General features: G+C 45.4%; 1 protein-coding gene across 3 annotated transcripts in view; it reads right to left on the bottom strand.

Moving 5' to 3' along the window:
* Window positions 1-1,304: 1,304 nt before the first annotated feature.
* LOC146868760 (uncharacterized) overlaps window positions 1,305-27,775 on the bottom strand; it is a 73,461-nt gene continuing 46,990 nt past the window's right edge. For 2 of the 3 annotated variants that reach the window (XM_085613734.1, XM_085613736.1), the window contains exons 2-3: window positions 19,174-19,319; window positions 1,305-10,958 (exon numbers count right to left, since the gene is read on the bottom strand). In XM_085613734.1, coding sequence (XP_085469860.1) covers window positions 10,051-10,869 — 819 coding nt within the window. In that variant the 5' untranslated portion in view covers window positions 10,870-10,958; window positions 19,174-19,319 and the 3' untranslated portion in view covers window positions 1,305-10,050. The remainder of the gene's footprint in view (window positions 10,959-19,173; window positions 19,320-27,775) is intronic. The other variant, XM_085613735.1, reaches the window with a different exon arrangement.

The raw sequence follows: 27,775 nt of genomic DNA, 5'->3' as shown, positions 1-27,775 counted from the left end.
TCGAGACACCCGCGCTTTAGCTTCGGATGTTTAAAGCTAAAGAACGCAACTGAAACTAAAGTAAACAAATAGAAAAAAAAATGGAGACCGCACACTTTTTCTATTAGTTTAATTTTGTTACAATGGCGGAACCCGCGCTTTAGCTTTGAACATCTTAAGCTAAAGCGCGGGTGCTGCAATTGCTTCACAAGTAAAAAAATAGACAAAAAATGATTATTTTTTCTATTCCTTTACTTTTGAAGCAATAGCGGCACCCACGCTTTAGCTTAAGATGCTTAAAACTAAAGCAGGGGTGCTGTTATTGTAAACATTAGTAAATAAACAGACAAAAAATGCATGTGCCTACTTCGGTGATCGCAAGATTGCAATTAACAGCAAATAAAAGCGTGGCCGCCATTGAGGCATGCCGCGCTGGTTCAATTTTTTTTAAAAGTTGCGGAAGAGCCTGTCCTGCTTACAACAGTAGGCACGAGAAGGGCAAATAAAAGAAAGGCGCGGCCATGTCACGCTGGCTCAATTAATAAGCAGGAAGTGGGATAAGGGAGGGGGTGGCAAATGGTGAGCACTTTTGCAGCCGCTTTGATGTTCTCAGTGGCCGCGCGGCTCACTGAGAACATCAAAGCGGCCGCGAAAGTGATCAGGCAGGCTGACAAATGGTGCGTGCGCCCGGCGCACATGCACTGTATTTGGAGGCCTGAAAAGCCACTAGTCTGCACTTCCAAATCCCACTTACTAAAGCTCTCGCCAGAGCAGCACTAAAGCGCTGGCTCAGGCGAGACCTAAAAACAAGCACAAGCCCTAAGTGCTTGACTCTGCTTGTGGATGAAAGTCACCCCACTTTATGCTTTCAGGACAATGTGGCTGAGTGTCACGAAAAGTTGAATAATGTTCTAGAGGTGAAATTAGAAACTGTCAATGGGGTAAGAGAGTACTTTCGAATTGTTGATCATAGTTTCAGCCAATAGGAGAGGGAGATGAAGGTATATTGTCCATCTATTTGGGAGTTAAATGGTCCTGCATTAGAACAATCAGTTTCAAAAACGTTTTAATTTATTTTGAATCTAACAAAGTGAAACACCTAGCAACTATGAGATCTGACACACACATTAATGTAATATCGCAAAAGGTCAGAATCTTCTATTAGACTTCCCACGTTCTTACCTGAATATATGCATTTATCCAAATCCCTGTTTGAAGTTTTCAGCCATCCCCTTTTGTATCAGAACGGCTTACGTATAACTTTACAGAGTTCACTGCACAAATAAAATGTTCTCGTGTACCCACACACAGAAAAGAAAAGGAAATGAAAAATAGAAACACTTTATTGGATTTAAAAACTCACTGCTAACACTTCATACTAACTTTTTCTGTGAACTCGTGACGCATCCATTTTATAGCCACGTTGCTCATGCATCAACATAGTGGACTGATTCATTACAGCATCCTATAAGCAGCTATGAGTGCCCCCATTCTACAGCATCAACACTCTGGGATGAGATCATGGACTCTCGCGAGGCACGGCTTTCCAAGCCTGAAATTTGATGCAACAATCTTTGCGTATTCAGGGAGCGGCCATTTTGGTTGCTTTGATTGAATCAATGATTCGAACACTTGGGAAGAACGAGTTGTAAAAGGGAAGCTTAAAACCGAATACAAGGTGTCCCAGTGACACGGGTTCGTTTGTATCCCTCAGTAACCTCCCCCCACAGACGGTGCAAAGCTAGGGTTGGCCATAAACAGGATCAATAATTCTGATGATCAGACAGGACACGTGTCGGAGAAAATGCATCCCAGATCTTTAGTGCCAATATCGGCAACAGTTATCACAACCCACATAAGTACATAAATAAAACGCACGACACTGAATGTAAGTGGAGAAATATTGCTGCAGGTTTATTAGCATAAGAAATATGCAAACACGGTGGGTTATCTTACGGGCGATCCCAGGGCAGGCCAGCCCCATGCCGCCTGCCCGTCTGATAAGCCTAGAGTCACCATGGCAACGCCAATTGGTGTACACCAAATGTTGGGAGGGTCCCCCCCTCCCATCCGTGGACCTCCAGTCCACATGCTTCACACGCCCCCCCGTGATGGGTGGGCGGAGCATACATGGCAGCCCCCGGTTGCTCAGACCCACAACCGCCTGTCGGTTAGCGGGGCGCCGTAGGTCTTCCAGTGGACACGCTAAAGATCCCTGGGTATCCTGGCTTAGCACCACACGGTGCTGCTGCATGCTATACCCCTTGGTATGTGCAGACCCTGGATCGCCCTGTAACTCCTCCTGCAACACAAAGTGAAAATTGTTAGAAAAACCTGCCCCCCCCTTTGTCCCTCCGGATGCCGGGTAAGCGGATGGGCGGGCAAGGCGAACGAGCGGACAAGAGGGCGAGGAGGGGGCGGGGACAGAATATGTACCCCCCCTTTGCTCCTCCCCGCCGGAAGCAGCTACCTGTCTGGGGTCTCCCTTGGTCAAACCCAGGGACACGACCTCCCACCCCTGTGCCTTCCTGTGGCACTAAGGCGGCCGCCCTCAAAGGGGCGGGCCGCTGCGCAACCCCCCCCCCGGGCAGCCTTACATAGTGCCAATATCGGCAACAGTTATCACAACCCACATAAGTACATAAATAAAACGCACGACACTGAATGTAAGTGGAGAAATATTGCTGCAGGTTTATTAGCATAAGAAATATGCAAACACGGTGGGTTATCTTACGGGCGATCCCAGGGCAGGCCAGCCCCATGCCGCCTGCCCGTCTGATAAGCCTAGAGTCACCATGGCAACGCCAATTGGTGTACACCAAATGTTGGGAGGGTCCCCCCCTCCCATCCGTGGACCTCCAGTCCACATGCTTCACACGCCCCCCCGTGATGGGTGGGCGGAGCATACATGGCAGCCCCCGGTTGCTCAGACCCACAACCGCCTGTCGGTTAGCGGGGCGCCGTAGGTCTTCCAGTGGACACGCTAAAGATCCCTGGGTATCCTGGCTTAGCACCACACGGTGCTGCTGCATGCTATACCCCTTGGTATGTGCAGACCCTGGATCGCCCTGTAACTCCTCCACAGCCTTGGGAGTGGCCACCGTCACTACCAGGGCCCCCCACCAAGGTAGACCTATGTACTTACAACCTGCTGCAGCCAAAGCTTCCCCTAGGTCCAGGCGGAAAACATCCATACCTAAACTAGAAAGGTGCACTTCATCTCCCTCCAGGCACCCTGTGGACTTGGCGTGTATAAGACCATGCCTGATGAAGCCAAGACCTCTTTGCTCTGCGCCACTGCGCATGGCTCCCGGTAGGCCTTTATACCTACAGCATACCGGTACCGGGCTTCTCCCAGGTCCAGCCAAACAAGTCTACGCCCAACCGGGCCGGCGGCCAGCGAGTACCAACAGGACGAATTCCCCCGTCCTTTTAAACTCTCCCATGGATTTGACTGAAATGACCTACACCAAAATGAGCGATGGTCCAAGGTTGCCTTTGCATGGCTACTGAACCATCCCTTTGACAAGACACTCCTGCCTGGCAGTGCCCCATGCGGGAGGTGGTAAGAGATGACAAGCCCGCCTTGCTTCCTCTTTCACTCCGTTGGAGTACGCCCATCGCATTCCATCAGTCACCATCAACTGTAAGCCTTGCCCTCCCACAAATTGCTAGTATACCAGGGAGGGACAGGTCAGGGTGACCACAGAGGAGAAAAACTTGTAAAATGCTTCTCTAATTGAATACTGGGAAAGCCAAATGTTCTCCTGCGGAATGGAGCCCAAAAGTGTTCCCCCGGTGTTTCCCTCGATCATATGGACCACACGCCCCTGTTGGAAGGCCACTTCCACCACCTGCATAGCTGCCAGCCAGTGCTGGAGGGCGGGAGAAGTTAACCGGAAACGATACTCGCATCAGGTGCATGTTTCGTCAAACTCAGGGGCGGGCTACTAAGTGAGCAACCATGCTCCGCCCTAGTATCCGGTGCTATAGACGGTCCCCGTACCCTGATGGAACAAAATGCAATTCCCTTGCTCCTTTTGAGCACGAACCCAGAAGCAATTGCTCACCATGGTTCAATACCTTCCTGCTGCTAATCATTTCCTAGCTGAATGTTGACAAATCCATGTTCTGTAATGGCACTACTTCGCTGCCTGCACCCTTCTGTCAGTGCCTAAAAGACCTTTGTCAGGCTGCCTGGCCTAATCAAACTTGCCCTGTTCTAGAAGCACCCGCTTCCGCCGTAGAGCAAACAACTCGCCAGTAACCCCAAACTGGCCCTGATGCGAGACAAACCGAGCCAGGCACGACAGTGAGTGTACTAGCTAATAGCAGGTCTAACAGCGTCAACAGCTACAATCTTGCCTGGCGTTCCTTCATGCCCAGATATACCACGCGATGATTGCTCTCCTCCGTCCCTGACCCGACCACACCTAGAAGAACAAACACAGCGAGAGGAAGCAGCCTGTGACCTGCCCCACAACTCTACGAAATCCTCCTACCGAATGATGTGGGAGCCGTATATGGACCCCTAAGCTCCAAGGATTGGAGGGGGGGGGGGGACGGGCAGTCCTGACTGGAGATGTGAGTAAAGGAGGACATGCGTCCTGGGGTACCTATTGTTAGGGTGAAATGAGAGTACCTCTAGTACCTGCGCGTTTAGTACTAATACAGTAGTAACAACTCAAGTTGCCCCCCGACTTCGAACAGCAGGGAGATTAAGGAAGGCTAAGCCCAGACAGACACAGCAAGACCCACCACGTGGCTGCTGTGCCCAAAAACACCATCCTGCATCAAACCGACCCGCTGGAACGACAACAAGAGCCTAACGCTCTACACCCGCGGATGACCCAGGAGGTAACCAATCGGATAACAATCGAGTAACTAACAACGGACATTCTTTCAGCATCTGAAGGGCTAGCCATTTCAGAAGTAAACTGGGACCCCAATGCCAGGCATCAGTGCAGGCCTCGGCCCCCGTGGTGCCTGCGATCTTTGCCCACTTCCGTGTAAGCCATGGCCTGTAATGCATACTTTCTCCATGATCGCTGAAGCACCCACAAACCACCCTAGCTGTTCCTTGCCGTACATCCTACTCCGAAAATAATGCCAATGTGCGGCCAAATGCGGCCTCTCACTGCCTCACGCTACGTACTACCAAAGGACACTACCCAGAGGAGCACTCGAAGGCCAATCATAAATAATGTTGCCAGTGCTCCACAACCAGCAGTTAATAACAGCCAGATAGAGAGCGCTACCTCTCGGTCACCTACAACCTGTGGCACCAGTCCTATGTTCGACCCACGGGAAAGGAGACAGAAATAGTGCTGTTCATGTGCTGAAGGATCATGGCGAGGGCGGGCGACTCCGCGAGCTGGAGCTCGACACGCCATGTATTAAACCATAATAGCTCTAGCGGACTTACCACGTCCGAGCGCCGCGCTTACATAGGCAAACTTACATTACTTACTAATGCTCGGAGTGTTAGTGGACTCCTCTGAGTCTCTCTCTCTCTCGCTTCAATGGGGCCCGGCCCAAACTGGATGTGCGGCCACAGCAATACAGCTACCCAGAGTTGCCGGGCGGGCCGTCAGAAGACCAATTACTACCAAGAAACAGGAGGAGCCTGAAAGCACTGCACCTGAACCAGTGCTGTGCCTGAAAATTACACCGAGATTAGAACCGATGCTACCTCCCTGCTTACGAAAACATAACAGAGGGGCCTAAGAACCAAATCACCAGTCCTTCGCTACACGCCTGGTATTCCCCTCGCAGCATTTTTCAAGCAGTAACCATTCTGTAGTTACAGTGGCACGCCGACCCCCCACTGCCATCACCCAGAGGGGTATGGGAACAACACTTAGGCCTAGTCCTCATTGAAAAGACAATACCGACTCTCGCACCCTGGTCCCCCGCTCCGAGGTCGGCAGCACTGTGCACGAAGCGGAGCTACCGGGGAATCGAACCTGGGGTCTCAGGCATGCACCGCATGCGCTCTACCATTGAGCTACAACCCCGCAGCATCCGGGAAAATATTACCACAACACCTTTCCCGCCGAAGTGAGGGACCTAACTCCCCCGGGACGGCCAGCACAATGTACCCTCTCAGGTCACTTGGACCGCATTGGCAGGACTTGAACCCTGGTCTTGAGAGAACCTGTGACACCGGAGGCACGAGACTTGCCGTTGAGCTACAGCTCTTTAGAATATGTACCCCCCAACAAAACTATCCCCGGACATGGCCACAGAGAGGGGGGGGGGGACCCTTCTACACTGAGCCCGCCCCAAACGAAATTGCACCTTCCCTGGCCGTGCCGAAACCGGAGAACCAGGGAGCGTGGCAGCACTGGAAACGGCAGTGGTGGCGGCCGGGGGCTTCAGCTGAAACTAAGTGACAACAGGGGACTCGGACCAATGTATTCGGAAACTGAAGATCTAAGGTCTATCGAACATACCTCCTCACCTTTGCACGAGAGGAGAGCGGCGCAACCTCGCTGCCCGCCCCACATCTTCGCACGTTCAATCCCCAGTCCTGGTCGCCCGGTGCTAGCATGTGTTTACATCATTATCTGTTTGCTTCAGGCCCTCTGCTACCCCTGGAGGATGTGGCTGTGAGGGACAATGATGCAGCTGGGTCGAGTAAAACCGCACCAAGAAAAGGCAAACCATGTGGCACCATACGGCCATCTAGTCATGGTATACTTCATTCTTTCCACATATTATTAAAAACTTGGTATACTTTCTGGGCATAGGTTGCACTTCAATATTACCATGATACCCCTAGCCATGAATTTAGCAGCCGGGCCGTTATGCCACACCCTTTCCCTGGCTGCCTACCTAATTTGTATCAAGGGCAAACCTATTAAAGACACGAGCCTTCAGAGTCCAGGGTCTATAGAAAGATTGCCTCATATGCTGTGGCAACTGGCGAATTTCCCCCCAAACAGTGTGCCACCCAAGGGAAACTCCAGCACCGGCCAGCAGCACTACACTCCTAGATATTGTTGGGCAATTACTCCATTATCTTTGGCTTAGTAAGGCGGTGCAAATATAAATTTAAGCTGGCCGTAATAACCGTATCACTAAGCAGGGATGACAACGGAGCGCTTTGTATAATCGTGGGTATTCCCTAATGCCCTATCCATTCTTCAATCTCCCGCTGTACTCGTTCTCTTACCGAGCGAGGTCTGCAGTATCCCCTGACCTATAACTAGGAGATGGAAAGGAAGCATGTAACACAATGTGCACGTGCTGGCTCAGACCCAACCTACACCGGAGGTAACACAGGGGCCTTGCACCAGGTCTGCTGCTACTGAGGTTGGTGTCTTGAAGACGTCGCCATGCCTCCCGCTACGGTCTGGCCAGCTCCCCACTCCGGAAACGCCGGCTGACTTCACCGGAGCGTTCCACCCCATCTCGGCGTGAACTACATTAACCAAACATTCCTGCTTTATCATAAGCACTCCGATGCTAGGCCGACGGTGAAGCCAACATTAACCCCGACCGTGCCCCATGCCTGTCGTACCCACCTATGGGAGCGGCCTCCTAATGCCGGAAGTTCTAATTGCATACTCCCCCCCTCATACTAAAGCGGATTCATTTCAGCGTGGCCCCATGACCGTGTAACTGCCGCGGACCACCATCTAGGGAGGCGTCCTCAGTATGCCTACAATCTAAATCGCTGCACACGCCTGCTGGAGCAGCCTCAATTAGCTGGGCACGAAACCGTTGAGATAAATCCTCCCAGGGTACTTCCGCGCGGATAGCACACACACACCTCATTGATCGCAACATGCCAGCAATCCGTGCCGCCAATACCGCTACCCCCGCCTACAGGGCTGGTGCTACCCCGTGACGTTAAGCGTGCCTGACCCAATGGTGGACTGAATACCATACCCCAGCGGCGAGACTTCCTTGCCGTGCGCTAAACCATTGGAGTAATTCGTTATATGAACGAAGTTGCAAGGGAAATCAGTTGCAACGAATTAAGTAATGCCTCTATTACCAAAGCTTTGCTGTGCACTACCTCCTGCGGCACACAAGCGCCGATCGCACCCACACATCATGGTCACTAAATGCAAGCATCAAAAGTTGTTTTGTTTTGGCACCCTTCTTGTCTGCACTAAAATCGCCATAGATTGCAGTGCTACACCCCATACAACGCCATAGGCATCACGCTATGCTCACACAACGCGTCCCCTTTCTCTCCGAAGCTCCTAATGAAAGCGACACCCCGCACCTATGATCGGTAATGGCACCGACATTCCAGGAAGATTCCCCCCACTGTCTTCGACCTACACCCTCACGCCTACTGTGCCCCCACAATCAATAATTCTGATGATCAGACAGGACACGTGTCGGAGAAAAATGCATCCCAGATCTTTTAGTCTCAGTGCCCAAAGCTTTGTAAACTTTCAGTAAGCACAAGCAAAGACTCACTAGCTAGTCAAGCCACCCTTATGGAGTAAGAGGGGTGTGTGTATGTGAGTGTGTGGGGGGGGAGGAGGGGAGGGGCGCTAGATGTGGTTCCAGGCAAAATTAGCTCTGGCTCATACTGTGAAACAAGCATTGGCAAAGCCAATTGAGCTAGACTACATGGAAGCTTGTGGTTGTGCCAATGTCTTTTAGCCATGCGGCAGAATAGTATGGCTGATCTGCAGGATGGCTACAAGTTAATGAAAAATAAAAAAAAGAGATATGGTGCCGCCAACACGTCATAGAGGTTTTTTTCCTGATATCGGGTGGGTGTGGGAAACATGGACAAAGGGAGGGAGGGAACAAGCAAGTCAGACAACTGGAGGATAACAAAAAAGCACTATGACACGGCGAGCACTGGTCCCATCGTAGCGACACAGATGTGAGGGTGGGAGGGAAGAAGCAACACAGACAATGGGAGAGTGGAGCAAGACGCAACACGTATAATGGTTAAGTACCAAGGTGGCACCTGCATTCTGATATAATGATAACCCTTACATGGTTGGCCCAGGTTATCAGTGTGGGCACAAGATCAAGAAAGAGCTGAACACTACACAGGTGTTGAGATCTGGACTTTTGGAAAATTGTCCCCATCACAGCTCTGAACATGTATGTTGTACGAAAGGCAAGATTCTTTGAGTCCATCTGTGTAAGACAATCATTTAAAGGGCATGTCCTTGTGGGCCGACACCGGTGCATCTGCCCTAGCTCACATTCAATCTCAGAAAATTCTTCATTGTCCGTCAGTGGACTGATCGTCCATAGGTCTATAACTACAACAGAACATTCTTGCATCCGTCTTCTGTAATAGAACAGCTCCTCATTTCCAGGCCCCAGGTGTCATGGAACTTGAACTATCTTCCAGACCTTTTTTACAGAGCTACATTTGTATCTAAGATTCCATTTTCATATATATGGACTAAACTGTCCACTGCACACTTGAGATCAAATAATCTGTTTTGCATCTACTCTCATTTAGCAAGACTTGATTTCTGCTAATCCCCCATCTTCATTGTTATTCTCTAGGAATATCGGGCCAGTCTCCTTGTAAGAACCTCTAGGATTAGCGAGGATCAAGTCTGCATCTCCTGCACCACCGTCGCCCAAGTCTATAGCCTATTCTGATTTATACCAGTCTACTTTTTTGTATGGAGGTGACTGCCGTCACTTTAACCAAGCAAAGGTAGGCACTCTCAAGTCTTTCTTCTATTAATAGAGCCGTTTAGCCATATGTTTAATTTTGGCAACCTTGGATACCTGAGATCCTCGTGTGCCATCATTTTCAATAGAATAAAAAGATATATCACAAAGCATTAGAGCTGCACTATATCCCTTCCTTCTTCCATCTACATTTATTTGTCCCACGTGGCCACCACCCACATTCTATTTCTCGCCAGTCAAGTCAAAGATCTAATGCAGCGATTAGTATCTCTGCAGGAATTTAACCAAACACCACCATGGACCACCATATTGTGCTAGTGGTACTATTGTTTTGTCAAAGAAACTTTTTTCACATTGATAAGGAGTCAAGTACAGAGTTAAAGTGTTCCTTCCGCCTCAAGAGTTCAACTGCTTGAAAGGATTGGATTATCACCATCAGCAAACAAAGCCTCTTTCCAGGTAATACTCAGAATTGATGTGCAGAATGGGGAGATTCCCCATAGATTTTGAAGAAAAGGTGTCCGGCGCCCTTCCAGTAGTATTGATGCTGGCTAAGATTTCAGAGGCAATGCCATTTGTCAAGTTGTCAATCAAGTGGTCAGCAACGTTTTCCACGTCTATCCTCAGGCTTAATGTGGACTTCCATAGATTGGACCCTCCATCGCGGGAGCAGTGTATTCCCTGGTAAATTCCATAAGGCGCAAAACCCTTTCTCTTTGCAACAACTGCAATTGCCAAGACTGGAAATTCACTGTTGCAACCTTGTCTCCTGCGGAAGTAGATGCTTCTTGGATCATCCTGCTGACTTCTGATGAAAGGAAATGGAATTTGCTCCGCTGCTGATAGTAATGACATAATATTTTTTGTGAGACAGAAGAGAGAGCTTGTCATACCTTCACGTGCAATGGCAATAAAGGGGATGTCAACCTGGCTGGAGGGCTTTTCCATCAGCCACCGCCAGTTCAGGCTACTCCTAAGAGTCCACCATGTTTCTTCTGTCTGGCTTGGGAAGAGCAGTTTTAGTTTCTCAAGTCTCTGGTCATGTGAGATCAACCTATTGGACCATATTATTCTCCTGCTGCGACTGATGGGTTCCTCGTGTGCAGCAGAATACAGAAGAAGAGTAGAGACGAGGGTAAATATAAGGAACAGCACTGCAGCAAGACTCACAGAGGGCAAAAAGTCTGAATCCTCTTGTCGGAGGAATGTTTGTTCGGATGAGGCTGCAGCAGTGTGGTCATTCCTTGGTTCCATCTCCTCGTTGTTCAATAAAAGGCACAGCAGCAGCAACTGAAATCTTCCCTTTCCTCAAGAGCATCTTTCTTGGGTCATAATTTATCTCCCTAAAAATCAACAGAAAATAATTAGCATCTCAGGTTGTTAACAAACAGTATTTATTGTGTTACAGAAACACCAACATTAACACACAAGTATGGACTACATGTCCAAAATATCTTTTGAAATGTATGGTAACTATTACTACATGTTTGGGTGAAGTGGAAAGAAGGTTCAGGGATGGAGTAGATTACATGCCGTAACACAGTGGAGTAGATTAAATGACGGAAAATGTGGGCTCCCTATTCTTTTGCAGGGAAACAGTGAAAAGAGTTATAACTAGGTTTATTGTAGTCTTTGTTGAGGTTTAAGATTTCAATTTTCAGGTGATAATCTATAAACTTCTAATCATCTCAATATCTAGAGTAACATAATGGAACTATAAAAGTATCAGTTGCAGCTTCATGAGAGGACTACCCTAGCGGTGTCTAAAGGCCAATGATGTTTCTGAGTAAAAAAACATGGATCTTGCGAGATCAAGAGCACAATCCGTGCTTCAGACAAGGCAGGTAATGGAAGATCTAAGATGTAGAATACAGACTACACCTAGAGGAGTTTTAGAATTGTGATTATTTATTGTAGGTATTCATACTGCACACCAGCACTCAGAGTAGAGTCTTTAGACACGAGACAGTAGCTTCTATCATCCAGTCCAATTACACACGCTATTAGGGGAACAGCTAATTGTTTCATGAATTTCAGGAAATTTGCTGCAGCTCTTAAGGTGAGAGGGAGGGAATTTCAGCGTTTAAGACTGAGGGTGGAAAAGGTCCTACCTCTCCTTTTTTTAGTTTGCACTAGCAGCGGCACCTTTTTGGTTTATTCGCTTATCTGAGTAGACTTGTGGGTGCGTGCTTCTGTAATATCTGAGAGCGGAAGGATGAGCTGCTACGATAGTAAATTGTTTGCAGTATACATACAGCTTCAATTGGAATACACTTAACAACAGGAAGGTAATGGAGTTGCTTTGTATATTCTGATGCATGGTCGGACTTTTTCAGATTGAACAGAGTTCTAATGATGGCACTTTGGATGTGCTGGAGGCGCATAGTTATTTTTGTTTTGGCAGAACAAGGTGGATGGCAGTGCAAAAATCAAGCTTGGATCGAAAATAAGCATTGGGTACTGCAATTGTATGGGAGAAGACCTGGAAAGGAAGAATTTGCTTCAGTCTCCTTAGTCGGGAGAAGCAGGACTTCGTGACAGAAGCAATTTGAGACACATAGGACTTCCTGTAGTCTAGTAAGACATCCAGGTTATGGACTATAGAAACGGACATCGAGCAGTTGCCCATGCAGCGGTGTCAGAGAGAATTGCTCCATCTGGATATTTTGTTATAGATTGGAGGGATCTTGGTTTGTGAGGGGTCCAGCATCAAAACGATTGCGGTCATCCAGCTCGGAGTAGTAGTAAGTATTCAGATGTGGGTAGGATAATCATATTGAAGATTGGCAAGTAACTTTAATACATATTAAGTGTTATCTACTTAGCAATAACTCTTAAATTTGACATTTTGCAGCAAGTTAACTATTGGCCAAAGATAAAGGTTACAAAGAAGCCAGAGCAGAATTGATCCCTCTGCCGCTCGTCAGAAAAGAGCGTCTCAGATGAAATGTACATTTTTTCAGTGATACAAACTGAACCCTGTCTGTTAAAAATGAGCAAATCAATTTTAAAATTGCCCCCTCCCCCCGAAGGCTAAACTTTACATTCTTTGTAGGAGGTGAGAGGGGTCAGGGCGAATCGTGATCTGCTCCCCGTCCTAGTCAGTCATCATCTGTAGGTCCTCGGATGTTGCTGCATTGACAAGTTCATTTCTACCTTTCTGTCTAAAACAAGCTTGCAAGGGATGTTGAATTTTGTTATAGCCATACATTTTTTAAGCCATGAGTTAACCTTCATAAGTTTATATTAATATAGCAGGATCGAGAGGGAACTGTATTTAGTTGGATTGGTAGGATCCGGTGAGGCTTTTGTTGTTTAGGATTGGTCTGTATGGTTAACGGGGTCTGCATCTAGACCACTAGAAGAACAAACATTTGGGCTAGTTTGTTCCTTCATTTGTTTCTAATGCGCACCATCATGTGGATCACTTGGTGCGCCTTACGGGTGGCTTTTTTTTCTATTGCATCCTTACAGTCTTGATTAGTGAGTAGCTTAAAATCTGTAACATGAGATATCAGATTGTGGGATGAAGGAGTAGATGAGGAGGAAGTTTGATTATTGGACAGCTGATCTCTAAAGTTCTTAACTTTATAAAAATATTGCTGTGTTATCCACCAGCTTTTGAGAAGGGATCTTGTTCTTTTGAGCTGCCAAATTAACAACTGAAAAAAGTTCTTTTGAAATATTAAGGACATGGAGAATTTTATTTGAGCAATATATCCTTTATGCCTTCTTGCTTAAATAGTTATATTTGAGCAACTTTTTGATGTAATTTACTTTATCTACTGAGATATGGTTGCTGTGCCATAGGGTCTTAAGCTTTCTAAGAGTCACTTTTTCTGCTTTCACCACTGAAGTGTACTGGTTGCAACTTGAATTATTGTGGATTGATTGTCTTTATTTATGGCTCCAATTCATCAAGGATAGAGGTTATAATATCTGAAAAGGAATTACTTAGCACCGTGGGGTCTGCACCATTGAGAGAATTAGATACAAGGCTGGTATTCTCTTACATTTGTATACTGATAGCCACAGAGAACATTTTAGCCTATGCTCGAGTGAATATCTAATAGATATCCTGCACTCTTTAACGTGCTGTATAAGATTAAAAAGGTTTATAGTATCAGATGTATACTTAGTTTTTATGGTTGCTTGGGCAATCAGACTAAATATTAATTTGGCAAGCACTATGAGCTTTTCTTAGCATGTTTGGGCATGTTGTAGTTCTTAAAGCCAGAAGAAGAAATTCATAATCAAGGTTGGATGGAAAATTAGAAAACAGTCTACAGATTCATTAAGCATGAGTAATGTCACCTCACAAACCGTGAATTGAGGGCAAACGGGGCTGAAACTTATGTGCCTTTAAAAATAAACACAACTACTCCTCATTTTTTATCAAGGTGGTCCATATGCAATATTTTACATCTTAAAGGTATTAAATCATCTAGTATTGGAATTAAATCGTCAGAAAGCCATCAATCAATCAGAAATGATAATTATACATCATCGTTGGTAATAGTGGCATTAATATTTCTATTTTTTGTTGAACAGACCGGCTGGCCAGCATATAGGCATGCTTAAATGTTTTGGATGGTCTACCTCATGGCTAGACTAAGGTTAAAGGCCTTGTCAACATATTCTCCATCATAGCTTTATTAATTTAGAGCTGCCCCTTAAAAATGTAGGAAGGATTGGATACATGCACGTTTGACTTGAGTTTTAGATGTTCCCTTTGAGACTTGAAAAATACAATATTTAGATATCAAGGCAAGAAAACAGGTCTAGAGAATGTTCTTTAAAGGACTGTTAAAATGTTGAATTGAGTCGAAAAAAGGCAAGCTTACATGTTGGTGGGATAGGACATAGGTAATCCACATGTATCAGAGTGCCACTGGCAAGAGAGATGAAAGTCTGTAGTTGTAAAGAACTGTTCCCATAAATGGCATTCATGATGGGAAGTCGCACTTCATGACCCCTCTGCACCCTTCAGCCATTACTCTTTCCTAAGTGTGCACTTTGCCTCATTATGATGCCCCCTAGAAATGGGTTGCACCCATGACCACAAAGACAATTAGAGCTGGATCGAGGGCATACCATCAAGACCATCCGAGATCTCATATCACACTGTGGTCAAAAACATTTTTGTCTGCAAGTTAGCAGCATGAAGTTATGTCCAGCAACCTCTGCTGGACACATATTGAGGTATACAAAAAAGTGATGGATGGAATGCTTGAATTAAACTCACCTACCTGTGATCACTCGGGTCTCAACCCACTCTATTGTTAATTTGCACACCTTGCCATCTCAGTTTGGACTTGGACATATGCAAATAAGGCTTGACCCTGCTCAAATGGGAACAGTCCAACCCGAACTGCCAGGCCAGGTTCTCCCCGACCACAATCATCACAGGACAGGGTTCAGCCTAATTAGGAATCATCAGCCAGGTAAGCTTTGTTCCCGTAAAACACTGTGCACAGGACACACACTGAGGCACATCACGTTGCGGCAAAAATTTCTGCCAAAATCTTGCAAGATAGGATGCACCTAAATATTTCATGGCCATGTTGGGTGAAGCCCAGCTATTTAAGGTGATTCTGCCCCTTTAAAACCCAACAGTTAATGATGTTATCTACCATCAGTGGCATGCAGAAAGAAGAGATCATTACTTCTACATCCAAACAAACATCTTTAGGAACTCCAAGGATAACTTCACAACAAATGCAGTTAAGGCTATTTTGACTTATTCAAAGGCTCATTGAAACAATTTGATGGAGACCAAAGGAGCAATCTTTTGTCTGCTAACTTCTGCTAGAGAGTCTCTAGCATGGCCAGATTAACTTGAGGGTTGTGTTAATCCCTCTGTAAGACCCTGATGTTTTTGTTAGCAATATATTAGGAGTCTTGCGCAGATCTGCTTGCATGAGGAGTAAAAACTAGTTCGCTGCCACAGAAGACAGAGGTACGCCTACTGTGCTGATTTCTAGATTCCATTTCAAAAGAACTATCTGGTTTCCCATGGAATCAAGCTTTTTACAACTGTGTGAGGAGTCTGTGTTTATGAATTTCGATGATTAGATTAGTGGGATGCTTATTAAGAACTGTAATATGCATTGTAGGAAAATGCCTCTTTCTGCATCATCACCCTTTGTTTGGACTGATGCTGCTTAATTTTGACTCTACTAACTAGGCCCCAGAGCAGGTTCTCTGAACCCTAAAAACCTTTTGAAATGAGCTGCACTCCTAATTGGCATATATAAATTATATATTAAAAAGTCCCTGGAAAATGGTTACCCAGGCCTTGTAAGTTTCCACTTTTGAACTGCAACATATACTGTGCCACTACTTATTAAACAATAAGCATGTCTTCAGGCCACTGCAGCCTTGTGCAGTTTTAAACTACCATTTCAGCCAGGCAAACAAACCTTTTGTCAGACCTAAACCTTCATATTAATCCATATGTCACCCACAAGGTAGACCCTAAGTGCCCATAGGGCAGAATGCATGATATTCAAAAAGTAGGATAGTTATATTCTATTTTTTTACATATCCTGGCAGCGAAAACCCCCATAGTCAATTTTCAGTGTGGTAAGGCTAGCTCTCCCATAGGAAAATACTGGGTTACATTAGAACACTTTGTAAAGCTTAATTTCAGTTTGTAAACAGCTAGAAAATATGATTCGGGGCTCATCTGACTAGAAATAAAAAAATCTGACTTTATCAATAGGTTGGATTTTACATAAAAATTTTGGAAGTCACAATTTTAAAACAGTCATTTGCCTGTCTAAGTTAAAAGATCGTCTCTGTCATTATCCAGGGTGACATGACTGCTGATGGCTTCCCTGTGGTGAGATGTGGATGGCTCCCACATAGTGGACAAAGGTCGAGGGTGGAGGTGTTTTTCTTCCTTGGGCAGGATAGTCTGGGTGCTATACACTGCCCCTTCCTGAACTTCAAACAATGCTTACCCAGTCACTGGTAGATGTAGCACACCCGGGCCTACCACCCTATTTTCCTCCTAGCCAGCCAGCACCCAATCCCAGTGACAGTGGAGCTGCCCTTGGAATTGGTTTTGAGTGACCAGAGGGGAGCATTTGCTCATTTCCCTGGCCACACCTCTAGGGTGGGCATAGGAGCTCTGTTCAAGGGACTCAAGAGTGTGCCATCTTGGTTTTATGCAGAGAGGAGCATTATTTGCAAAGGGTTAATAGGAACTACTGCAATAATGGGTAGAGTTAGCCCATGGAACCTTTTCCCTATTGGTTAGAGAAGGGCCAGGAGTATCCCTCTCTCACAAGCTAGTGCCAGGCATACAAATGGGAACCCTGGGCACCCTCTTCATAACATTACTTGAACTATTGAAGACAGGAGGACAGCACCTGGTTTAGACCTGTGAAGAGAACCCTAAGGACTGGGCCTTCTCCTACTTGTACCAAGGACTACAATGTGGACTCTAAGGGACAATTGGCTAACCTCCTGTTAAGCTACAGGGTCACTAAAACTGGAAAAAGATTTTTCGTGGAAAAGCCCGGCTGACCAGCTCCAACTGCAATTGCAGTGGAACCTTCTGGTGGCTTCTGCTGGAGTGAAACCTGATCCTCACAGCTATCCTTGAGATCATGAAATCCTTGGCTGGTGTCTAAGGGTGCTCTCCTCCTGCCTAACCCAAAAACCTGGGACTTAGAAACTTTTTAAATACTTTTTGCCTGGAGAACCAAAAGAAGACCTGGACAAACCTGCCATGTCAATGCAACAAAGGTACATTGTCACTAGCCCAAAGATTCAGAAAGCTCCTGCTCAGAGCATTCCACAGCAGAAAATAAGCAGGACATCACAGAGAAGTTATCTGGCCTCGCTGAGCCCTGTTTGGCTACAGCTTTCAGCCGTGCAATGCTGAGGGAATCCAAGCTTCAAAAGAAGTGACTAAGTCCAAAAGGTAGAAATCTTTACCGGGGAAGATGCCAAAGTAACTGGCCGGTGAGGGACCTTGCTTGGGGCAAGTTTTGAATTTCTCCTGCACTTAGCTTTCACCCAAAAAGTCAATGGCATCACTGGGACTTTTTCCAACAGCTATCCGGCCTCATGTAACTCACCTTGGTCATAGCCTGCTGTAGTAAAACTTTAGACTAGGCTGAACCTGGACTCAACTGGTATACAACACCCACCATATCACGCCGGCCTTAACTCTGCCTAGGTACTGGCCAAGGGTAACCAGATGACCACAGTTGATGCTGCTTAATGGTTTTTGCCTCTTTTTATTTCAGATTTTGAAAATTCATATCTATAGTTCACCTTATTGAATTTTTGTCATTTTGGAGTAATTCAAATATTTTCTATTTTTATAAATTGGAGTGGGATTTTTATTGCGTTGTGTTTTCAACTTTTTAACTGCTTTCATACTTCTAAATCCTTTATCTTAAGTTAAGCTGGTCTGCTCAGGGCCATAGCTACCAGGGGTTGAGCTCAGGTCAAAATTACTGAAACCATTACAGACCGGAATGAGAATAGTGCCATTATTACTTGTGGTGACCTACCATAGATCCTAACTTATAATCTACTTTCTCACATGCATGTATATTCCTTGAGGTCTGTTTTTACAGGGCCTCAGCATGGTCTAAGTTTCTAACCTCTCTCTCCACTTCTGATCATTGAGTAGGTTCAAATTCACAAAACAGTCCAAATACGCAATCTTTAAAAGGAGACTCAGGCAGAAAAATTATTTATGCTGACGGGCTCTGAAGATTTCGGCCGTTGCTGTATACCAAAGTAACAAGGTTTCCCCTTCAACAGGATCTTCTCCCTGGTGCCCCCCATCCTACCCCTCAAAATATTGTTGTTTGCCATTTTGTATTGTCTGGTCTCTACCGCTTCAAGGGTAGGTCAGCAAGAGTAACTTTTCCATCCTGCATAAGTAAGTGGCTTCTGATACCTTCAAGGTGTAGACACAAGAATATATAATTTTGGGTTGGAAGACAAGTGATCTTCGTGAACAAAGAAGCTCTAAAAATCAAAAGGTAATACATCGGTATGCACTCTTGCATGGAGTTACATTTTTGTTTAGTCACATTTTTATCTTTTAGTCCCATTCAAATCAAACTGACAATCGATTAAAAGTTGTCCATTGATAGCTCCTTAGCCTTCCTTGTTGCCCATCCCAAAGCAAGGATCCGCATTCATCGTCCTTTGGGATGCTCTGAAGGCAATAACTAATACCACATATATTCAAAGAGAAAATAGTTAGTGGTTGAGAAACCATAATTTACTTTTTCACAAACTTATCAAATGTATTTCATCATCAAATGCCCTATCAACAAGGTATGTTGGATCAGGATAAATGTAAATACAAAGAGCCCATTGCTCAGCTGAACCAACAGTAAGCAATAGGAAAAGGATTTTTTAAAAAGGCTAGACCATTTTTAGCAAATAAGTGAAATCCAGTCAGACATTGGGCTGACATTCATTGAAACAATTTTTGATTAAGTGGCAGTGGATGTTTCAAAATAAGAGAGTAGAACCTGGGCGTTAACCCTACTCGGGTAACTTGGACATCCTTCCACATACCTGATGCCTTCTTGAAGGCCGGCTTTGGCAGCTCTCGGTTCATCATTGGCTGCTCCGCGGGTAGCATCATCTCCTTCCGACCTGCCAAGATACCAATTGGTCAAGAGCTTTTCATGGTCTTTTGATGCTTACCTTCATGGTCAGTCCTAAATAATTAAAGACATTTAATCATTATCAAGTCTCTTTCTAAATTCTGCGTACATATTTACCAGGGACAGCAGATAATTAACTTCATGCTTCTGTTTCATTGGCTGGTAACTTAATATTATGCTGCAATTGGGCTTCATCTGTTTGTTAGAAAGGTTATGTTATTTTATGAGATTTATAAAATATTTTTTCAAGTCACTTTAATATTAGGCTATAAAGAAGAAAGGCCACATAACTGATGCAAACTGCAACTGAGATCCCAAAAGGCATAAACAATCTGCCCCACAAAGGTGAACTGACGTCTGCAAAGAATCCTTGACACATCCTTAGTAGCTTGACTTGGATCAATGCCAAACAAGAAATGAATGTGATATATGTTCAACCAACTATATAGGAAAATTAAGTGACTTGTTTTATTATTAGAAATGACTAAAATGGCAAAGTTACTCTACATGGTTGACTGGGATCTGGACACTCACTGTGGTTAAACCATGAAATAAGATAGTAAGACAGTTTTTATTTTCAAACCCTTTTCTTGAGAGAAAAGTACAGCTTCTGTGGGCAAGTCTGAAAGCTGTAGTTGGGAAGGGCTCCAGATAGTCAGACACCTTTATCGGGTCATCCTGCCATAGCCTTAAACTATCAGCCAAATGCCCAAAGCAGCAAGAACCACAACGTTTCTGTGTGATCATCTTTTTTAGGGAGTCTGGGCAGTGGGCGTTCGTCAAGAAATTCTACATTTTCCACAAGTGCTGGTTATAGTGCAACCTTGAAGAAATGTTCAATTTTAGGATTGACTTTTTGGATCTCAGTTTACCACTTCCTGTAGGGCTGTCACCACAAAGTCCACAAGAAATGTCAATTTTTAACGGATTTACTGGAATTCTGTGAGTCAGCCAGTAGCCTACTTCTGCACAATCCAGCCTCAGGAGGGAAGTACATCAGAAGCAAGCAGACACCACTAGCAGAATGCGAAATCCTTCAGCTTTGTGAATCAACAGTGGTAAGACAGCATCAATTCTAACGCAAAATGCTGGAATCTGACACACAGAGCTGGAAACCCCTCCTTCAATGGCTAGTGAAAATGATTCAATGCGGTACACAAGAGGTTTCTTATCTCTTCCTTAGGTCCAATCATATTCATTCCTAGAATGGGCCAAGCGGAGTGGCTCAAAGGGTAAACTATTCAGTGGTGGGTTGAGAAATCTAACCATTACTAATAACAACTTTCCAGAACCCCACTCATAGTTTGCAGTAATGTGATGCATTTTCTTTCCCAGGCATCAAAGTTATCCCAGATTTCCATATACCAAAAATACACAGTGGTCGGATCTATGCAGGACCCACTCCCCCACCCCCCCCCCTTCCCCTGCTCCTTCCAGCTCAAATCCCCTGAATTTCAAATGAATCGCCCCACCTGAGCCAATGCTTGGTCAAAGCTAGCAGCATGGTGTAGGACTTGGCCTTTTTGGCTAAAGTTCCCTAAACGTTTTGCTTTCCCCCTAGACCGTTTTCCTGACAGAGTTGCCAATTTAGATGCTTTGGGTACTTTGCCACTGCTGATCAGACTCAAAGTACAAGTGTTCCCTGTGTAAAGTGTAATGTAATTGGTTGGCCATGATTGGTATGTTTGCCGTACTAGTAAAGTCCCTAATGATGTGCACTGTGTGTGCCAGGGCAAGTAATGCAAAGGTGCACGGAGAAGGGAACTCAGTCCTGCAGTGTAGGGCCTGTGCGCAGTTTGCTAAGTTAGCATGTTGTCCTGACAAGTGCAACCACTTGTCAGGCCTTACTTTCCCATTTGCGTACACAGTGGGCACCCCTGTGGTAGGTCCCGGGTAACCAGGGTGCAGGGTAAGTAAAAGGCAGGACATATACTGAGGTGTGTTATGTCCTGACAGTGAAAAACACTTCATTTCGTTTTTCACTGGTGAAAGGCCATCCTGCCCATAATACAGAATGGGGGAGGCTGGGTATTGTGTTTGTTAGCCTAGTTTCCCATAAGTTTAAAATGAAGAGGTGAAGTTTAGTATGTATGAACTCACAGTGTGATGACACAATTTTCTATGAAAGTGGTTTTGTCACTGTGTGTTCAGAAACCACTCTTTTAGAAAGTGGCTGAGTTTTGTGCTTAAAGCATTTCTGTGTGTCTCTGCTGAATGTGGATTGAGTGTCTGGATCTGAGAGGTGAGAGGGGCTGGGGAGGTCTTGACCCAGGGAGGGGTTGAGATGGCACCAGGCTGACCTGCATCTGGAGAGTAGGCGGAGGAGAAGCCCTGGGAGGTGAAGAGGCCTGGGTTGCAGCTATGAAGCATTTGACCCATCTCCTGCTGAGTGATTAAGGATCCAGACCTCCAGTATCAAAGGGAGAAAGGTGACACTGGGAGGGAGACATCCAGAACTTATTTAGGCAGGGGTCAGGGAATCCTGAGCACTACGAACTTCAAAACCAGTTAGGGGTATAACTATGAGAGCTGAGACCCCTGAACGTTGGAATAGAAATGGATTGATACAGAAAAGGCTTGGACCCATTTCGTGGTCAAGAGGAACCTCTGCTAAGGAAGGAACAACTGAAGAGATTGCTGGGAAGGACCGACCCTTGCTTGGTGATCTGGGGCTGGTCTGCAGTTTGCTGTTTTAACCAAGGAAGAGGCTGTTGGGACTGTGCTTTGTGCGCTGGACCCCCCTACTTGAAGAAGACTGTGCTTTGTGCTGTGTCTTGTTACCCCAAGGGCCGAGGTGAGCTGGCTCCCTGTATGAAAACACAGGAACATAAAAGTTTCAAGCAATGCGGTGTGGCAGCTTGAGACCCTCAGAAGGTGTGCCCTGTGATCTTGGACACACAGAGGAGAAGTGAGACTCGGACGCGCTGGGTGTGTGTCATGGTGCACCGCAGGCATTGGTGAAGAGCGCCTGGTCAGCGTGTGCATCGGAGGAGAAGTGAGGCTCGGACATGGTGAGCGTGTCGGGGTGCGGCCGAAGGCGTTGGTGAAGAGTGCCTGGATATCAGGGCACCAGAGTTGGAGTAAGTTTCAGTGAAGCAGTGTGCGTGCTTTGGTGCAACCTGGGACTATGGAGGTGATCGGCTGATCATCGTGTGCACCGGAAGAAAGTGAGTCTCTGCAGTGTGGTGTGCGTGTCTTGGTGGCAACTGAGAATGCAGGAAGGAGTGCATGGTGAACGTGCACTCGGAGTCGATGTGAAGTCCCATCAGCGTTGTGTGTGTGGATTCGTGCCAGAGGAGACCCAGAGGGTGCTGTGGTGAATGTGCACCCAGATTAACATAATCACAGAGGTTCTGCACGGAAGGCCCAGTTCGCTGAAGGAGGAGAGGAGAGTGAGGTCGCGCCTCCAGTTAACGTAGATCACTGCCTGGGTGGGGTGCGGGCTCAGAGGGACACTCTACCGGCCTCTCAGTCCTTCTGGCGACATGAGCCTTTGCTTCGGCTCAGATTGAGGCCCGTACTGACCAAAGGAGTGGCAGTACTGGGGCCAGAGTGAGAAGCTGTACTTTATGTCATCGTTGATGCGTGTGGGGGGCAACTGTTATCAAAGAGGCTGACTGTCATTATACACATTGCCTATATTGCCACTAACGAACTGCCGGACTGTCTTATGACGCCTGACATTATTTCTGCATAATGAAGTACACGATTGTAGCGCTACGTATTGCATTATTTCTCCATTGCAAAGTACATGATTGTAGCTTCGCATTGCATTATTCCTTAATTGCAAAGTACATGATTGTAGCAGTGCGCCTTGCATTATTTCTTCATTGCAAAGTACGTGATTGGGGTGCGATGCATTGCATTATTCCTCCATTGTGCAGTACATGATTGTAGCGGTACGCATTGCATTATTTCTCCCATTGCAAGGTACCGGGGTGCATTGATATGCATTGTATTATTTCTCCTTTGCCCAGCACAGGATTGTATCGTTACATGGCGCACTATGGTTTGTCCATTGCAACGTGTGTTATTCTAGCCTTGCGACCAGCCTAGTATTTTGAAAGCAGTGGTTGGGCTTTGAACCTACCAGCCACCTGGAACGAATATTACCCTTTATTATATGTTGGCTTTTGTATCGTGTGGTCTGATCGTATATCTTTATATAAAGTTTATACTCGTTTTATCAAACTTGTGTGGAGTCCATTTGTGGTGTCACCAGTAGGTTGCTGTGAGTGTGGTTGCACATACTGTACACTTGTGCCTTGGAGATAGGCCTGGCTGCTTGTGCCAAGCTACTGAGGGAGTGAGCAGGGCTATCTCAAACTGTGTCCTTACTTGGCCTACCGCTGAGTGAGGAGTCCCGGATCTCGCATTTGGTGACAGTGGTGCGGGACTGGGACTCCGGCTTCCAACACATGGTATGGCGCCACTTGATCTACTGGACTTCCCCTCGAAATTAGAAAGGTACCATCAAATCTTTTAAGTCACGAATGTCCCCACATAGCAGGTCTCAGAGGTTTTATTCCTAAGTATTGTAAGTAACCTTTTAAAAGTCCTTCCATCCTTAGCAGGGTGAGCAGTACTTTAAAGTGCCTGCTCAAGACTAAGGGGCTGATTTAATAATTGGTGGACGGAGTAATTACTGTCACCATGGCAGAGTACTTTACTCCAGCCATGGCAAAGTTACCTGCAAATTGTAGAGCTCTTTGCTGCCCCTGCGGACATTTCTTGCATGGTTTGTGCTACTCCTTCTCTCCTGGTGTGTTTCTTGTCACGGTTTGTGCCCCCCCCCCTTCCCGCCATGGCAGCATTCTCTGATGGAGTGGGGGTCATTTGAAAGTCTTCCCTGCACTTTACCACCACTTTCTTCATGGCAGTGAAAACTGGCCAGGTGTCTGCCAAATCTAAATATGGGGTCGGACACACGACAAAACCTCTGACAGCCCTTACTCCGTCAGTCCGTCGGAGGTGTGTATAGGCGGCATAGACCGAGTAGTCTTTGCTGTTAATGCGCTGAAGTTCTGCCAGACTCTAAATGAGGCAGGCGGACCTTCAGGTTGATGGAAATAGTATTTCATCCCCTTTGCGACGGAGTACCCTTTCTGCCAACATTTAAGTCAGCCCCTAAGTCATCAACAGGATCCAGACAAAAATGTATGTGCTTTTGGAATGCCTTTATGCTGAGCTCAGTCAGCGTATGCTTTATATAAAAATTGTTCTTCGTATAATAGATCACTGGGGTTTATTTTCCCCTTGATCTTTCATTTCATTTTCTAGGAAAACAGGCAATCTTAAACATGTAACGTATTAGAAGAGATGTGCATGGATCTGCAAACATTGCAAAATTACAAGAGTGACATTTATGACCATTTAGAATAAACATATCCGTCTTTTTAAAAGAGCCCCTGTGCCTATTTCAACCCTTTAGAAATCAAAATCCCAGATGTCAAGAGCAAAATTATTCGGGGTTAGGGGTACAACAAAAAGATTCCCTTAAGGTATTATTTTAGTGTGTCGATGTCTCTGGCAACAGAGCGACGGCGCATGCTTTGACCTATAGTTATGCACTAATTATGCGGGTCTTCCATGAAGTGGAGGTGCTGCATTGGTCAGAGATGGAATTTTCCTCATTGATTAGGAAGTGATCTTTTGTTTTACCTTAAGACGTGGAAACATCAGATTTCCAAAGAAGTCTGGTGAATCGGATCTACCTCTGCATAATGAGAAAACGAAAAAGATACTGGGTCGTGTATTCAGAGCCCTCATTTTCCGGTCTTGCCTGAAACAGTCAATTTTCTATTTCTTTTTTTATCCTACCGACTTGAAACTTACTCACCAGTTTCTGCTTGTTGATCTTTCTTCTCGTTCTACTCTGAAGTGTACCTCTCCCCAGCCCTTCATGCTTCCTGTTTTTTATGTGCAAGATTTCTGCTATGGAAAGGAATTTTGTAATGTCTTGTGCAGATAGGCGTAGTATTGACAAGTAAAACCTTAACTTAAAGAAGTACCTCAGAGTAATGTAGATCACCTGAAAGTAATCCAGTCATTTCCACTTCATTTGTGTACCACCTCATAGTCAGTACTAAATATTATTGATCCCAATTCAAATCCTGATGTACCATGTAGCAGAAAAGAGGAGGGCAGGAGAGGCTTGACAGCAGTAGAATGCGGCCTCCCTTTAATCTGGCTCTGCAGCGGTCGAGGAGAGGAAAGGGGGTTTCTGCACCATATGCAGCTCTCAAGAACTATTGAGTAAAGAAATGAGTTTGTGAAGTATTTCTCCTGGTGACCGATGATATTTTATGTCAGCAGGTAAGAGTCAGTGGAAAGGCATAACGTATGCCTCCTACCATTTTGGGACTGCAGACACGAGTTCTCAAATTCTTATCTGTCCTTGTCAGAGAGTAGGACATTTTCAGCTTGTTCTCTACAGAATATTTTGAACTGCAAGAAAATGTTCATGTCTTCACATGAGGGAAAGCCTTCACTTTCTTTCTGGTGAAATGCATTCACTTCAAACTGCTTGAACGCTGGAACCTGATCAACTCAAAGAAGTTCACTTGTGACAACAGTAATTAAGTGAAAGGTTTGACAGTGCAAGCTGAACTAAGAAGTTGTTTTTAACATTTCACAATTCTCTTGACAAACAAAAATTATATTTAACGGAGACCTCAATAGAGTGGAAAAGAATAGATTATGCCCCAACCAAGAAACATGACCGCTGCTTTTAACTGCCTTCATGTATAGCTATGTCTTTCCTATTATTTTACTCCCTTGTTTGTTGCTTGTGTGGAAAGAGATAATCTCGTTTTTTGGTGTAGAGATCCACCTTAGTTATACTAACTTGTTCTCACAATACAGGGTGGTTCTGTGTCACCTCCCCCCCCCCCTCCCCGCTCTCAGAGCAGTGAAAAAAAAAAAAAAAAAAAAAAAAGGTAATAACTTTGTTATCAGTTTCTTTTTCTTAGCTACAGGGCTAGGTTAGGGCGGGCCTGGGGTGGTGGGCACACTCTAAGTGCACATGACGGTTGGCCGGCCATGCAGTCATGTGCACTTTGCATGTTCCCCACCAAGCTGTAATGCACAGCCTGGTGGGGAACATGCACAAGCTCATAGTCCCCTTCTGAGCGTGGAACCACGGCGCTCAGACCAATCAAAACACTGCATTGCAGCATTGTGATTTGCTTAGGGGAGCCTGTGTGCTTCCTGCTTCTGTTCCAGAACTCGTGGGAAGGGTAAGCTGCGGAGAGACGCGGGCCGCTGAACAGGCAAGTGTTTTTTTATTTTTTAATAGATTGTTTTTTTCAAAGCCCCCCTTCCCCCACCCGTGACCTCCATTTCCTGCCAGCTGCCACTTCTTACAAAACCGCTCTGATGACTGGAAATGTAATTGTTTACATGTTACTAATATAGATTTGATGCTTGCAGTTACTATCTAACAAGTAACTAAAAAGAAGAACTCAAACATTTCATTTGAAGCATGGTGGTATACTATACGCTACAATCATAGAATTTGTAAATCCTATCTCGCTTGCCATCAAACGAGAACAACTTTGGCCCCCTGTATCTCTCTTCTTTAATGCCTCATCTAAATCTTCTAACCTAAATCAACCAGCTGCTGAAGAGATTCCCAAACTTCCTTGAGATTTTCATTTATTGACTTTATGATGTTTAGATATTTAAACATTTTTTAACATGTCTTTTTTTGTCCATACAGTTCCATAAACTTATAGATTAGTTATGATGTTTATATATTTAGCATGTTCTTAATTTTCAAGTCCCATTAACCTTTTTATGCACTTGTTATTATGTTAGCTTCACTGTATACCCCTTACGTTTCCTCTTTCTTTTCTCTCCTTATTCTTTTCTTTCTTTCCTTTTCTCCCTCTTTTCGTTATTGGGTAACATTTACAATTTTAGCATTTTCATAACTTTATGCATTTCATTAAATACATTTATCTTACGTTTCTCTTATGTACTGCTTTTTGAAATGTTACTTATTGGTGAAATATTCTGCCTACTTGTCTATTGTTGGACTTGGCCCTTTTTGCAGGGTCATCCCAGAAAGGTTTGCCTTCCTCCTGGTATTTTTTCTGACCTGGTGTTGGTGGTTTTAGGACTCTGGGCACTTTATCACTGCTGTTCAGTGTTAAAGTGCATGTGCTCTCTATGGTAAACTTGGTAAGATTGTTCTACACCTCTTTGGCGTATTTCATTTGCCTATCAATCCCTTGTAAAGTGTTATCTCATATACCCAGGGCCAGTAAATTAAAAGCTACTGGTTGCCTTGCATCGCTGCTTGCGCCACCCACCAAAGTAGCCTTTCAAACCTGTCTCAGGCCTCTGACACTGCAGGGCCTGCGTGCACAGTTCCTACCGCTGTGACGTGACACATAAAGTGGCTGCCATGTCTGTGAGCCCCTTTTACCACACATCAGTCACCCCTAAGGTGACTGATGTGTGGTAGCTAGCCCTATGGGCAGGGTGCAGTGTAGGTAGGACATATG

Source organism: Triturus cristatus, chromosome 1_2 (assembly GCF_964204655.1).
Source record: "Triturus cristatus chromosome 1_2, aTriCri1.1, whole genome shotgun sequence".
Lineage (NCBI taxonomy): Eukaryota > Metazoa > Chordata > Amphibia > Caudata > Salamandridae > Triturus > Triturus cristatus.
The sequence above is the reverse complement of the archived record's forward strand: the minus strand, read 5'-3'. Positions and strand labels throughout refer to the sequence as shown.